The 15,420-nt window shown below is 41.3% G+C and overlaps 4 protein-coding genes across 13 annotated transcripts in view; 3 read left to right on the top strand and 1 right to left on the bottom strand.

Moving 5' to 3' along the window:
* Positions 1–8,246, top strand: part of LOC109871839 (SH3-containing GRB2-like protein 3-interacting protein 1) — a 65,966-nt gene extending 57,720 nt beyond the window's left edge. For 4 of the 5 annotated variants that reach the window (XM_031806941.1, XM_031806944.1, XM_020462853.2 and 1 more), the window contains 9 exons: positions 828–969; positions 2,100–2,211; positions 2,377–2,412; positions 2,675–2,830; positions 3,536–3,668; positions 3,920–4,125; positions 4,265–4,329; positions 5,444–5,608; positions 5,855–8,246. In XM_031806941.1, coding sequence (XP_031662801.1) covers positions 828–969; positions 2,100–2,211; positions 2,377–2,412; positions 2,675–2,830; positions 3,536–3,668; positions 3,920–4,125; positions 4,265–4,329; positions 5,444–5,608; positions 5,855–5,877 — 1,038 coding nt within the window. In that variant the 3' untranslated portion in view covers positions 5,878–8,246. The remainder of the gene's footprint in view (positions 1–827; positions 970–2,099; positions 2,212–2,376; positions 2,413–2,674; positions 2,831–3,535; positions 3,669–3,919; positions 4,126–4,264; positions 4,330–5,443; positions 5,609–5,854) is intronic. The other variant, XM_031806942.1, reaches the window with a different exon arrangement.
* A 385-nt stretch (positions 8,247–8,631) lies between these two features.
* Positions 8,632–12,831, top strand: dynlt5 (dynein light chain Tctex-type family member 5). 2 transcript variants are annotated; one of them, XM_020463562.2, is made up of 5 exons: positions 8,632–8,760; positions 9,790–9,921; positions 10,257–10,348; positions 10,675–10,799; positions 11,509–12,831. In XM_020463562.2, the coding sequence occupies exons 2-5, from the start codon at positions 9,809–9,811 to the stop codon at positions 11,710–11,712; spliced, it is 534 nt and encodes a 177-aa protein (XP_020319151.1). In that variant the 5' UTR covers positions 8,632–8,760; positions 9,790–9,808; the 3' UTR covers positions 11,713–12,831. The 2 variants fall into 2 exon arrangements, with proteins under 2 accessions (XP_020319151.1, XP_020319152.1); XM_020463563.2 differs by having other exon boundaries at positions 8,649–9,921.
* Positions 12,830–13,746, bottom strand: LOC116357835 (relaxin-3-like). The gene is made up of 2 exons (XM_031807294.1): positions 13,493–13,746; positions 12,830–13,167 (listed from the first exon to the last, which is right to left on the bottom strand). Exons 1-2 carry the CDS (start codon positions 13,668–13,670, stop codon positions 13,028–13,030), a joined length of 318 nt encoding a protein of 105 aa, XP_031663154.1. The 5' UTR covers positions 13,671–13,746; the 3' UTR covers positions 12,830–13,027.
* A 789-nt stretch (positions 13,747–14,535) lies between these two features.
* Positions 14,536–15,420, top strand: part of LOC109871838 (mesoderm induction early response protein 1) — a 34,729-nt gene continuing 33,844 nt past the window's right edge. For 4 of the 5 annotated variants that reach the window (XM_031807244.1, XM_031807241.1, XM_031807243.1 and 1 more), the window contains exon 1: positions 14,642–15,252. In XM_031807244.1, the coding sequence (XP_031663104.1) occupies positions 15,217–15,252 (36 nt within the window). In that variant the 5' untranslated portion in view covers positions 14,642–15,216. The other variant, XM_031807242.1, reaches the window with a different exon arrangement.

The following is a 15,420-nucleotide window of genomic DNA, read 5'->3' as shown; positions in this document are numbered from 1 at the left end:
TACTATTAGAATGTTAGACTTGTGATAGATACTATTAGAATGTTAGACTTGTGATAGATACTATTAGAATGTTAGACTTGTGATAGATACTATTAGAATGTTAGACTTGTGATAGACACTATTAGAATGTTAGACTTGTGATAGATACTATTAGAATGTTAGACTTGTGATAGATACTATTAGAATGTTAGACTTGTGATAGATACTATTAGAATTTTAGACTTGTGATAGATACTATTAGAATGTTAGACTTGTGATAGACACTATTAGAATGTTAGACTTGTGATAGATACTATTAGAATGTTAGACTTGTGATAGACACTATTAGAATGTTAGACTTGTGATAGACACTATTAGAATGTTAGACTTGTGATAGATACTATTAGAATGTTAGACTTGTGATAGACACTATTAGAATGTTAGACTTGTGATAGATACTATTAGAATGTTAGACTTGTGATAGATACTATTAGAATGTTAGACTTGTGATAGATACTATTAGAATGTTAGACTTGTGATAGATACTATTAGAATGTTAGACTTGTGATAGATACTATTAGAATGTTAGACTTGTGATAGATACTATTAGAATGTTAGTCTTGTGATAGATACTATTAGAATGTTAGACTTGTGATAGACACTATTAGAATGTTAGACTTGTGATAGACACTATTAGAATGTTAGACTTGTGATAGATACTATTAGAATGTTAAACTTGTGAGATAGAGATACTACTAAACCTAACTGTGGCTGCTCTGCTAACATTACATTGTGTTGGGAAAATGTTTGGTTCAGCAACAGGCTACTGATATCCCCCCCTCCCCCAGACTCGGCCCTTCAGCCCCCCAGTCTCCGGTAGCCCCCCTCCCTTCGCCCCCCTGGCCCGAGCCGAGAGTACCTCCTCCATCACCTTGCTGAGCGCAGCCTCCACCCCCACCCTGGGGAGAGAGCTCAACATATCCACTACAGGTACTACCCTCCTCCATAACACCTCCTTCACCTGTGTATGTCTCTGGTGTTAACATATTCAATGGTAGAATGCTCACATTTGAAGCCTATAATTTGATTAGTCACATGCGCCTATAATTTTATTAGTCACATGCGCCGAATACAACATGTGTACAGTGAAATGCTGAATACAATAAGTGTAGACCTTACAGTAAAATGCTGAATACAATAAGTGTAGACCTTACAGTAAAATGCTTACTTATGAGAATACAGATAAGAGTAAGAGAAATTAAGGAGCAGCAGTAATGGGACAAACTGGTTAGTATGATGATTACACACACCTCCCTCGCCATATTTTAAAGTGTTTTTATTTAACTAGGCAAGTCAGTTAAGAACAAATTCCTTATTTACAATGACGGCCAACTGGGGAACAGTGGGTTAACTGCCTTGTTCAGGGGTAGAACAACATATTTTTACCTTGTCAGCTCGGGATTCGATCAAGCAACCTTTCGGGTTACTGGCCCAACGCTCTAACCTCTAGGCTACCTGCCACCCCGTCATCTTCACTCTGCTAAACACACAGTCATCTACACCTCCGATGTTCCAATCAGACTCCACAAGACTGCACACTTTCTTTCTTTCCATCCATCCATCATGCTCCCTCTGGCCTTGCCCTCTGTCTGATACCAGGGTCGTATTCATTAGAACACAATGCCGGGGGAAAAACGTTCTGCAACGGAAACGGAACACTAGCATTTCTTATTGGACAAGTTCAGAGGGAGTCCGTTTCAGTCCGTTTGGTGCCTAATGAACATGACCCAGTACCAGTGCATGGAGGCTACCGTAACGTACTACCCTGGCTGTCCATGTTTCTCTGGTCTCACTATCTATGATTTCTCCAATCTTCTATCTTGTAATTTCTATGCTCTTCCCTTCTCTCTCCCTTACGCATGTCTGCTCATCTGACTACATGTCTGTAGGCCGTTACAGACACAGGAAGGGATATTGCTATTGAGATAGTGCCTTTTTATGTGATGATCAACCGTGTGTGTGTGTGTGTGTGTGTGTGTGTGTGTGTGTGTGTGTGTGTGTGTGTGTGTGTGTGTGTGTGTGTGTGTGTGTGTGTGTGTGTGTGTGTGTGTGTGTGTCAGGATGCTCCAGAGGACCCAGCCCACTGACCATGGGAGCCCAGGACACTCTGCCTGTGGCGGCTGCCTTCACTGAGACCATCAACGCCTATTTCAAAGGAGCCGACCCCAGCAAGTAAGGCTAGCATTCCTATCGATGCTAGGCTATTCCTCTCAAAGATAGGCTAATGCTAACACAAGTAGAAATATTGATACTGATATGAATAACAACATTGATGTCAAATTTATATCAAAGTTAATACTGATGTGAATGCAAATTCATGACAACATGGTGTTTCAGCCGGCAAAGCGACCCTCATCAGAATAAATGCAACAAGTAAGATGGCTATGATATTGTTAATATATATCATATTGCAACTACTGTATGCCTATTTCATTTCAATTTCCAACTGTATTGTCTCCTTTTGTTGTCCCCACAGGGAAATGCAATGCGCCTAGGCAATATATTGTTCTGTGGATATTTCTGTGGGAAATGTAGATTGTTTGTGGCACCCCTATGGATTCTGGGTACTGTAGTTTTTCTCTTTTTGACTGACCCGTTTCTGAGCACTGAGGTGGCTCTGTTCTCCATGATCCAGGTGTGTGGTGAAGATCACCGGGGAGATGGTGCTGTCTTTCCCAGCAGGCATCACCAGGCACTTTGCCAGCCATCCGTCTGCCCCTGTGCTCACCTTCAGCATCAGTAACTACTGTCGGCTAGAGCAGGTCCTCCCCAATCCACACCTACTGTGCTGGTAAGGCTTATTATATAGTACACTGACTCAATATTGTGTTTTGGGGCAAGGAATTCATATTTAAAATTTTTGGGGCATGTTCCAAACGATGTCCCATAGTGGCCAGGATTGGAGCTACACATTGACTCTTGCTGGATTCCCCTAAACATAGTAGACATTCACAGGACCAATAGCAACATGTTTTAATGATTACATTTAAGCAATAAGGCCTGTGCTTTATCATGAATGTAGTCACAGGAAAATATGTTGTTCAGCCTGACACGCAGATTGGTTAGGTAGAGACACCCCTGTGATTGGTTAGGGAGAGGTATCCCTGTGATTGGTTAGGGACAGACATCCCTGTGATTGGTTAGGGTGAGACACCCCTGTGATTGGTTAGGGCGAGACATCCCTGTGATTGGTTAGGGAGAGACATCCCTGTGATTTGTTAGGGAGAGACACCCCTGTGATTTGTTAGGGAGAGACACCCCTGTGATTGGTTAGGGAGAGACACCCCTGTCATTGGTTAGGGAGAGACATCCCTGTCATTGGTTAGGGAGAGACATCCCTGTGATTTGAAACGTGGTTAAACCACTTACCAGATCACCAAACAAATTTTGGGAAAACTCACACGATAATGTGATAATATACCTGAATCAGATAAAGTCATTGTAATATTGCACCATCAGTAAACTCAAAATGCCCATGTCATGTATTTGTTTTTAGTGACACCACCATGTCCAATGTGGACACCAAGGAGTTCTGGGTAAATATGCCAAACCTGATGAGTCACCTGAGGAGAGTGGCTGACCAGAAGCCTCAAGCAACCTACTACAATGTGGACATGATCAAATATCAGGTGAGACCGTCTGCGTAGTACACATTATTACATGTAATTCCATACAGTGTACACTGTATAGTCACAATGGAATGTAATTCCATACAGTGTATACTGTATAGTCACAATGGAATGTAATTCCATACAGTGTACACTGTATAGTCACAATGGCATGTAATTGTTAAACAAATGCAATGAAGTGCGTGCTTAAGTATGTGTGTGTGTATGCTTATACGTGTTTACGTGTGTGTGTGCTTGTGTGTGTGTCTTAGGTAGCAGCTGAGGGGATCCAGTCTACTCCCCTGAACCTGGCGGTGAGTTGGCGTGGCGACACCACCAGCACGGACCTCAGAATAGACTACAAATACAACATGGAGGCCATGGCCGCAGCCCCCTCCCCCCTCCACAACATCCACTTCCTGGTCCCTGTGGACGGGGGCGTAGCCAAACTCCAAGCCATGATCCCCACTGCCACCTGGTGAGGATAATGAATTGCTGACTGAGATTGTTTTTAAATGTATTTAATCTTAGAATTGTACAGTTACAGTGTATTTATCCAGGTTAGTGTCACTAAAATAATCAAGGCAACTATAACTTTATTTAATTTTCTCTGGAAGGAACCCAGAACAGCAGAACATTCTATGGAAGATATCAAGCCTTTCCCAAAGGTCTGAAAATGGAGGTAGGTGATCTTTCTCTTCCTCTTTCACTTTTCCTGTGACTTCTTCCTCCTCTTTCTCCTCTCCTTCCTCCTCCACCTGTCTTCCTCCTATTTCTCCTCTCCTTCCTCCTCTTTATCTTCTCATTCTTCCTCTTTCTCCTCATCTTCCTCCTCTCATGTCTTCCTCTTTCTCCTGTCCTGTCTTCCTCCTCTTTCTCCTCTCCTTCCTCCTCTTTCTCCTCCTCTACCTGTCTTCCTCCTATTTCTCTTCTCCTCCCTCCTCTTTCTCTTCTCATTCTTCCTCTTTCTCCTCATCTTCCTCCTCCTGTCCTGTCTTCCTCCTCTTTCTCCTGTCTTTCTTCCTCTTCTTCCTCTCCTGTCTTCCTCATCTTTCTCCTTCTCTTTCTCCTCTTTCTCCTCTCCTGTCTTCCTCTTCCTACTCTCCTGGCTTCCTCTTCCTCCTCTCCTGTCTTCCTCCTCTTTCTCCTCTCCTGTCTTCCTCATCTTCCTCCTCTCCTGTCTTCCTCCTCTTTCTCCTCCTCTTCCTCCTCTCCTGTCTTCCTCCTCTTTCTCCTTCTCTTTCTCCTCCTCTCCTGTCTTCCTCCTCTTTCTCCTTCTCTTTCTTCTCCTCTCCTGTCTTCCTCCGCTTCCTCCTTTTTCTCCTCTCCTGTCTTCCTCCTCTTTCTCCATCTCTTTCTCCTCCTCTCCTGTCTTCCTCCTCTTTCTCCTTCTCTTTCTCCTCCTCTCCTGTCTTCCTCCTCTTTCTCCATCTCTTTCTCCTCCTCTCCTGTCTTCCTCCACTTCCTCCTTTTTCTCCTCTCCTGTCTTCCTCCTCTTTCTCCTTCTCTTTCTCCTCCTCTCCTGTCTTCCTCCTCTTTCTCCATCTCTTTCTCCTTCTCTCCTGTCTTCCTCCGCTTCCTCCTTTTTCTCCTCTCCTGTCTTCCTCCTCTTTCTCCTTCTCTTTCTCCTCCTCTCCTGTCTTCCTCCTCTTTCTCCATCTCTTTCTCCTCCTCTCCTGTCATCCACCTTTTCCTCCTCCTCTTCCTCCTCATCATCTTTGTTATCATCTGCCTCAACTTTGTCGTAATATTCATCACCGTCAACATCACCATCATCATTATTCTCTCTCCTATAGGAGTGGGGGCTCTACTGGGTAGGTTCCAGTTGACAGAGGGTCCCAGTAAGCCGTCCCAGTTGGCGGTGCAGTTCACCAGCGAGGGCAGCACTCTGTCAGGCTGTGACATCCAGCTGGTGGGGACTGGCTACAGGCTCTCGCTGGTCAAAAAGAGATTTGCAGCAGGTCAGTGTCTGTGTGTGAGGGAAGCATGAAAATACTAGCCTGGAACCAGATCGGTTTGTGCTGTCTTGCCTACTTCCATGGTCATTGTCACACGTTCTGGGATCATGGGCCCCGTTTGAAACTGAACTAACCCTGAATGTGACGTTGTTGCCTGACCATGAAAACAAAGCAAGACGACAACACTTTGGCAATAGCAAACAGTTGGGATTCCCCTGACTGAATACTCTGCTTGTGTTTCCATTACAGGGAAATATCTGGCGGACAACTAGTCATCACTGTTGTAAAATGGAACCCTTTCAACCATACGATGGCTTTTGCCTGTGAGGATGATGAGAGACTTTTTATGGATTCTTCATTCGATACAAGTTACCAACTGAGAAACGTCTGAAACCTAACGCTTGAGCAGGGAGGGGTAACTGATGACATAGCAGCAACAACAGGATGTGATGTAATACGCACTGTCCACCAGGGTTCACCAGGGTATTGCTTTATGTTTTAACACACTCAAATACAGTAGTGGCACTGTTGGAGTTTATGCAAGTAGTCACTGTTTTTTTTCTCGTTTTGTGCACCTTGAGGGTTGTTGAGGTCAATTGTAAAATCTTTTGTCTGTAATGTTTTCGTTATGTGTCGGACCCCAGTAAGACTAGCTGTCACCATTGGCGTCGGCTATTGGGTATCCTAATCAATAAAACATTTAGAAATCATAATGAAAGATAATGGATTCGACACATTTACTCCCGTTTAGCAAAGTCAATTATCATTGGCAGCACATACAGTAATCCAGCCGTATCTGTGAGAAGAATTCTATGTGAATGGGTGATGGATGGAAGATGCACTGGACAGATTTATGTGAATAGATAGACACTGTTGTCATTCATTGATAATTCAATTGATTATGAAAAGAACAATTGATTATGAAAAGAACAATTGATTATGACATAACAATTGATTATGACAAGAACAATTGATTATGACATAACTATTGATTATGACAAGAACTCCACGTGCAGGGTTAGGATGACATTTTGATGTTTTTCTTTTATTTATTGGGTCGATTCAACTGATATGGTACCAGCTGGTACTGCACCAGCACGTTGAGGCCCACAACTTGGAGTTAACGTACAGACAGCGTTATTATGTATGTGGTGGTTGTGTGTTTGCTGGGAGGTCAAGTGGTTCATGTAATGTAATGGTTCATATTGTTTTCCAGATTTGTGGATGACAAAAACAAAGCAGTTGACCTTACAGGCTGAATAGCAGAGTTGCCTTGGACCAGATTACATTTCCTTCTGAATTCTGTTTGTTCCTTAGAGTTGTTGTGTCCAGGAGTCCTAATCAAGAATAACTGGTTGAAATGACATCTTTACAACTGGTTAGGGTGGCAGGTAGCTTAGCGGTTAAGAGTGTTGGGCCATTAACTGAAAAGTCACTGGTTTGAATCCCAAGTCAACTAGGTGGAAAATCTGCAGATGTGCCCTTGAGCAAGGCACTTAACCCTAATTGCTCCTGTAAGTTGCTCTGGATAAGAGCATCTGCTAAGTGACTAAAATGTAAATGCTAGAATTACATCAATTACTGGTTAGAAGTAGGTCTTTATGAGGTCATTTCAACCAGTTTTGCCCGCTGGGAAGTATAACTGGGGGACATCAAAGAAGATGGAAAAGTGCTTCAAGAAGGATTTATCTAAAATATAATAATAATGAATATTCAACAGAAGCCCCTAATGTTATGTTTCTTGTTTTTCCACCATGTGGAGTTAATAGATGTTTTATCATTTTCTAATAGCAGTATATTGAAAATCTATTTGTAAAAAAAGAAAAGGTGTAAATATGAAAGAAGCTTCTTCATATATCCCTTTGGACATATGGGTGATTCTGTGTTTGTCAAATCAGATATATGTTATACGGTTGGTGATAGCCTTTACAATACATTACAGAACACGTTTTTGTTTTGTTTTATTTCTAACGTGGATTTCATGTAAAATACTGACTGTCCAAATCTACGTTACTCAAAAGTGTTTGTTTTTTTAAAACCTTTTTTTACTCTACAATGCTAGTTCATTTATTTCAAGACATTTAGGATGTCCAGCAGCACACAAAAGAGTCCCCCCTCCCCTCCTATTCCAATGCTATTCTGACCTAGACTGGGTAAAGAAAACAATAGTGAGTGTAGTGTTCAGTCTAATGTAACCAGGTTCATTCAGACCTACGTCTGTTATAGTACGTGTACTATGTGATTGTTTTTACTGTAACTTCTAGTCATGTCATCGTGTTTGACCTTTCACCTGAAGATTTAACCTTTAAACCTTTGACCTTTGGCATGAATCCACAACAACATTATCAAACTTCCACGATACTATTGCAAGTAACGTCCTCCTAGGTTTCCTCCCGACTTGCACACCAACAACAAATACATTTGTGTAACTGTAATTGTTTTGCTCCTGCCCATCTCAAGGATAAATAATGTTAGTGTATTTTTTTCACTTTATGACAATGGTAATAGAATTACCTCACGTTGTTGTTACTTATTTCCAAATCAGTATATTCGAAATGAGTCGCGACCAATGACAAAAGAGCCCTTTTAATCCTTGATATTATCAATAACTATGGTAAATGTATTTCAACTTTAGTTTTTTTGTCCTGGTTGCAATATTTAATTTATTTGTTTGAGCCTTACTGGCCCTTTAAAAAGTATTCACAAATAAACGTTTTTTTCTGTCAGTATTTTATTCACTGCATAGGACACTGAATATGCAAACATACCATGTACATTTCCCATCCAAAGATTTTAAGAGTAAATATATAAAAAGTTAATATAATGTAATACCTGTTTTACTTGGTAATAAAGAATTGGAGAATATTGGAAATGAAAATGGATGTCTTTATTATTATTTTGTACATTTTCCAATGTTACAGGCGCAGATGAATATACACTACTCTTTTGGATAGTCTATTGAATGTGCATTGCGTTGTTGTTGTTGTTGTCAGTTGTATTGCGCGCGCCAAACGGTACAGAGTCCTTTTAAAAACCCGATGAATGCAGTTGGTGCAGGATAGGAAACCCCCTCCTCCAAAACGGACGGTTGTCAGGACAACACAATGCGCTGGATCGCTACAATGTTTCTGCTTTGACTCGTGAATTCTGAATAGGTAAGAGTGTTGTTATTTTCAGCAGAATTTTTTTTTCAATGTTTCTGCTTGTAGAACTTTGGAATACACAGGTTGCAACATTCTGCTGCTGTCTGTAGCTGGGCTAAAGGGTGAACTGTTGCGCTTGGGGTGTATTCATAACGCAGATTATGTTGCAAAAAATACATTATGTTCAAAACGTTTTGCAACAAAAACGAGAGTTTATATTGGACAAATTCGGGTAGGTCCCTCCCCGTTTCGGTTCGTTTGTTCTCCTTGCTTCCATTTGGTTTATAACTGTGTTCGTAAAATCACTCTGGCTATCTACTCCGATTTCAGAGCACTCTCGTCAGAGTGTGCCAGAGCGCTGACGAATTTACGACCCCCTGTTGAATATGGCCGGTGTTAAACGTCGGCAAAAAAAGCGTAACTAATCATTGTTGCAAGCAGCACAGTTACAGTCACCGGCGCTCTGGATAACATGAAAACAGCCTAACCAGCTCTGTTAGGGCAAGTAAAATGGTCAGAGTTAGGTGTTCTTTCATTCGTGTCTGGAAGTAGCTCGGATCAAGAGTCCAGTGTGCGCTCTGAACACTCTGAGAGAGAAACGCTCTTAAATTACAAACGGACAATATGAAAACACTCTGGATTTACGAACGCCCAGAGCACACTCTGAGTGCATTCTGGCACTCCAGATTGAATTTACGAACACACCCTTGATGGTTAGACAGTAAACGGTTTCTGTTGCAAGTCATAATAGTTTGCCCATTTTGGGAGAAACCATTTTCCAAGTCGGCACAACAGTAGGCCCTGTTCAGTGCATTCTGCATTACATACATTCTTTCAGGAGACTGAATTCTCCTAATGGCTCATTTAAGCCTATAGCTACTATACTGTTTACTTAGTTGGAACTGATAAATGTCTTGTATGTGTTATTATTTATCTGTTTGTGTTGACATGGTTACCATCAACCACACTATACGATACACAAATAATTTTAGCCTTGAATGTGCTTAGGTGCCTAATACAAAGCTTCCCCCTTATGAGTAGCTAGACAACAGGCAGAGTCATGTCTGATTTAGCTAGAGACAAGGCAGCTCGTCTTCTGAAGAAGAGAGGTAGTGTGTCGTCCCTTGGCAGCCATGATGTCAGAGCCAAGGAAACAGGGGGCAAGATCAAGGAGTGAGTACTCTTGAAGTTAAGCATTTAGCACGAAATATTGAAGAATTTTCTACTTCTTTTATTTATCCAGATCAATTAGTTATTCTATTTTCTCTGACGGGAGGTTTTTCCTCATGATATTAAAGTTGCATTCAAATTCATGAGGTAGAAGTTGCCCTAGCCACAGATCTAGGATCAGATCAGTAGATGCCCTACTCCCAATCCTAACCTAATACAACCGTTAGGGAGAGGGAAAACTATCTGACCCTCTATCAGTGGTTGAGGACAACTTCTCAAACACAGACCTTTTGATGTTCTTCCACTGTATCTGATGACGTATCTATCTTGATTTGCAGTTCTATAAGCACCGTATCCTATATCGATGAGCCTGGTCACCATGACGATAACCCTCGACCCGCAGTACAGATGGAGAACACCTTCCAATTGGGTGAGGCCTTTATTTTCACCACATGTTAACCAGTGCTAGCCTGGTCCCAGATCTGTCTCTGTTCGGCATGACAATGACCATACGAGTTGGCAAGATAGCACAAACAGACCTGGGATCAGGCTAATAATGACATTCCCATTTGAAGGAGTGGTTAGTTGGGTTACTATAGCCTTACGTTACCATAATTCGATGTCTCGTTCATCACTCGGTGAGGAAGCCTGGAAGCTACTTGGATTATAATTGACTAATTCCATTGTGGTTACTCAGTAACTACATGGAATTAGTGTAACAGTGTATGAAACATTATGCCATCCCCTCTTGAATAGCACCACATAGACGCTTCCCTGTTCTCACGGTCAATGACATCCTGAAGGATGTGCTCGACAGTTACCTGCAAGAAGAGAAGTATGAAGCTGAGCTCTGTCGGCAGATGACAAAGACCATATCCGAGGTAATATTGATTGTCATTAAATAATGCCTTTGCTTATGCAGAGGAACTCATTAAATTATTAGTGATGTTTTTTATTTTGATATTATTTCAGACAAGAGTGGTATCGGTACAATTTGGGGTAACTGGTAGCCTAGATGCAAGACTGCTTCTACATTCACCAACCCCTATATTATTGCCCTAGCCAGATCTGCTATCTTGCCAACTCCTATGGTCATATCGTAGCAAAAGCTAAAATCGTTGCCCTACCGTTGCCCTACCATGGGGCGGCAGGTTGCCTAGTGGATAGAGCATTGGGCCAGTAACCGAAAGGTTGCTAGATCGAATCCCCGACAAGGTCAAAATCTGTCGTTCTGCCCCTGAACCCACTGTTCCTAGACCGTCATTGTAAATAGGAATTTGGTGTTAACTGACTTGCCTGGTAAAATAAAACAATTATGACAAGTCGTCTTAACAAATTGTCAGGCACCAGTCTTGCATCTTTTGGCTTGAATTTCCATGGAGTTTTTTTATTGTCATGTATGGTTGATCTTAACATAGAAATAGCTTAATCAACAGCTCTCTGATACACCTTACAGTGTATATTACAGTGTATATGGCCACAGTCATGCCACAAAAAACACCCGCTTGCCAAAAATAGTCCGGCTGAGATTTAAATAGCTGCTAGAGTTCCCTTTTCCCTTTCAGTCTGTGACTCTTCCTTGTCCTGTAGGTGATCAAAGCCAGGGTGAAGGATCTGATGGTTCCCCGTTATAAGATCATTGTTCTGATCAGCATCGGACAGCTCAGTGACCAGAACATGCGCATCGGGAGCCGCTGCCTGTGGGACTCCTCCAACGATACCTTCTCCTCACACTCCTTCAAGAACAGCTCTCTCTTCGCCGTGGCCAACGTCTACGCTGTTTACGTTGAGTGAGTCATCACCCATCGTCACAGATGACTGTCTTGGACTGTGGGTACTCAAGTCCTATATAGTCTTATGTAGTCTGTCATAAGGGCTACATAACAGTGTTGTAAGCATGACATAATAGATTTGATTTTTTTTAAATCACGACTGTTGGTGTCTGTTTATGACAACTGTGATGACTCAAATAATGTTTCGATCGGCTAATTGGGCAAGCTTAAAGCTAGCCAACTGGCTTGTGTCGTGACAGTGTTAAGTCGATAGCCATAAAGTGACACCGACTGTAATGTCATTGTCACGACTGTCTTATGTAATCCCTATGACCGAGCTTTCAAGTAAAGTGTACCAAATGACCTATGTTCTATTTCTGTGTTCGTACAATAGACTGTGGGTATTCCAAATGGTCTATCGTGTGTATGATGTTCATTTGCATATCATGGAGAGTGCTAGGAAACCTTTAAATGAAGGTCATGCCTAGAGCATTGTGGTTTTATCAAACAGACTGTACGTATCAAGGAAGTATCAGAGGCAATAACAATGTAGTCTCAGGAAAAAGGAAATAAGTTCATACCATAGTCTGAATATCTTTCTGGAAAGGATTCATTTTGGTTACATATGTTCTTGTCTGTGTAATAATGTACAAATAATGTATAATACAGCATTTCTTGATCCTTTAAATCTCAAATAGCTTTTGCAATCACTGTGGCACATCGTCACACACTGTCTTGTCTTCTAGCATATTTTGAATATTGTTCTCAGATTTTGTAGAGCATGTTTTATATTTTTAAGAAACTTAAGACTTAAAAAAAAATTGTCTTAAGTTTCATCCTGAGAGGCAAAGTCTGTTCAATTCTCATATAGACCTCATTCAGTGGAAGTGTTATCGAACTGATGACTTGAACTGATGGGTTTTCAGTGTCATAACTTGTTGAAATAATTTGCTGGTCTTGTCATAACTTTCTGAATAGATTGTTGATTTTGTACAGTTGTCCAGTCAAAATGTCTACTTGCTGAATGTAACCCATTCGCTTTGGTTAGCTAAAATGGCCCATTGTACAACATGTATTGCCTCTTGTTGAATGAATAAAAGTCAGGTCAACCATAATAAAGACATCTGAGGAGATATCACAATGGTTACAAGTCCAGTTTTTATTGCTGATAAGATCAATGGGGGAATTTAATTGAAAGTCATGATAAAAGTAAATGAAAGTAATTGGAAGTAATGATATCTTTAGCTGACATCCATTGAAGCCAAACAACTATATTGAATAAGGACTATTTTCCAACAAACATTAACGCCAAGTCGCCAATGCCTGCGCATTGGCCCCTAGCACATGATTGTAAGGTCGCTCTTCCGACAGCCCAGTTGACAGCACACGGTGGTCAGGGCTTCGTTCAAGTCTCGTCGTCTCTGGTCCATCACAGGCTCAGCCCCCCATGGTTTCAGACCATTCTGGTCCACCCTTCCTGGACAACCAGAACACCAACTGTTATTAATGTTTCATAATATTCTAACCAGTTAATGTACATACTGCAATGCGCAACCAGTGTCTGTTCTTGCTTGTTTCTCTGGCAAACTATTATAAAACTTCACAAACATTTAGCACACATCATAGCTGCAGGTTGAATGATGATTTATCATTCAAGTTTACATTATGGCATATAGCAAAAGACTTGAGTTATATTTCTAATTTTGTAACAGATGCTACTGCTATGCCACTGATTTTCAAATAATGAGTACGACCATAGAGATAGAATATCATGCAGTTCTATATAATTCTGTGATACTGACCATTTATGTCCTCTACTGGAAGCCTTCTCCACCTTGACCCTCCACAGGTGTACACCACGGCCCTCAGGAACTCCCGTCCACAGAGCCGCACAGCTCTCACAGTCGCAGCATCCTCCAATCGAACCTCCCTTACACACAGCACACACAGCAGCAGCAGAGAGAACAACTGGGACTTCATGGTGGCTCCGTGGATCAAGATGCTGTAGATTGTTGATTCAATACACACCGTTTCTGTCTCTCTGAAGACACCTGTGTGGTCTCCCTTTTTATATAGGCTCTCTAGTCATGCTTTCCTACAGTCTTTTCAGATGTGTCATACGTACTGTGATGGTGATGTGCCTCCTATCTGGTAATCATCATCTGCAGATGAGATTTAGTTTTTTGATAGTGAGAGACAGTTTATTGCCATGCTCTGGTAAAGTGTTCCTTAATGAGGGTATCTTGATATAGATACAGATATAGATATCCGGCCATCGTAAAAACAGATTCAGGCAATGGCCTTCCACATAGCAACATAGTGGTATTTGTGGCAATTTTCTCATCATAATGTCAACAATTCCAAGAAAGGACTTGACAGCATTTTTGGATCTCACAATATTTGGTCTGTTTTCTGAGTTACTCATGTTTGCTCCTCAATTAGTACCTCAATTAAATGCAGGTAATTGTAGGCCATTACATTTTCATAGCAATAAGAAACATAGGTAGAACTATAATCCCTTGAAATTATGACAACCACACTTCTGTGAAAAACGGTTCCCTTTACCACTATTTCACAGTTTTAGTTAAATCAAGTTTCAATAAAAACAAACGCAATAAACTTGTATTTCTCCTCCAAAAAGGTAACAGTCTATGTGAAGCCCTATCAGTATAACATCAAGTTATGGTCTGCTAATTTTGATGATAGCTAAATTACACCCATGTTTGTAGCTACGTTATTTTTCTTATACACTCTCTTGAAGAAGATTGTAAATCAAGATAGTAACTCTAACTCCTACCTTTACACTAACCCTAACCATTTTAAATTCCAACTTCAATGGGGAAGGGACGTCCCAAGGATCCCAGATAGCACGGCCTGCAGCACAAGTCTATCCGGGAAATCGCTGACCCCCAGTGTGACCCTACAGGATTTCAAACATGGCGGAGGTAGGACGCAAAGTCCAATAAATATTCGGGAAAATAAGAATGTTTTTAGGTTTATAGAGTTGATTCTGTCGGGTGCACAGGCCCAAAATGAGAAGCGATAAATATGTACTAAAATACGGAGAAGCGATATATATTTTAAAATATTAAACTTGTCTCATTTCCATAAATTCTATTTTGCAAACTTCAGTTTTAGCGATGATGCCTGGCTAGTTAGCGCGATGGCTATGCTAAGCTAGCTACGTAGCTATTGTTGGGGAAGCTTGGCTGACTACGAGCGTTAACGTTACTCGAAAAGGATCAAAGTTCATGTTCTCGAATGCTATTGCATTTTTTGTTGTTGACCTGGTGGTATTCTGCGTACTGAAAGCGACACTATGTTGCTAAGTAATTATGTGATTAGTTAACTGAGGCAGTGGGTTAGCAAATAGCTATCTATCATTCAAAGTATCCACATTGTGAGAGAACAATCCATTTGATTATCGCTCACTTGAAATGTCTGATTTGACTTGTTTCAATGCTGGCCTGATCATCAGAGGTCTCCTTGTTTACAACCACCAAAAAAACTACTGTCACTGATATAAATGTTTACGTCGGCGTTAGCCAACGAGGAGCCAGTAGTAAGTTTCAGGCGCGCTTTTACTTTGCCTTCCATCCACTACCCTACTAACGTTAGCAGACGGATGATCCGTTTACTGTATCGTAGTTCCTATTTATGTTTTTGTTCAGGCCTTTTGTCTGTAGACGACATTGGCCTCGTCCAGAAAACCGCATCATTTACTGAAAAT

The sequence above is a fragment of the Oncorhynchus kisutch genome, linkage group LG27 (genome assembly GCF_002021735.2).
Source record: "Oncorhynchus kisutch isolate 150728-3 linkage group LG27, Okis_V2, whole genome shotgun sequence".
Taxonomy (NCBI): domain Eukaryota; kingdom Metazoa; phylum Chordata; class Actinopteri; order Salmoniformes; family Salmonidae; genus Oncorhynchus; species Oncorhynchus kisutch.
Note: the sequence above shows the minus strand (reverse complement) of the source record. Positions and strands in the feature narration are given on the sequence as shown.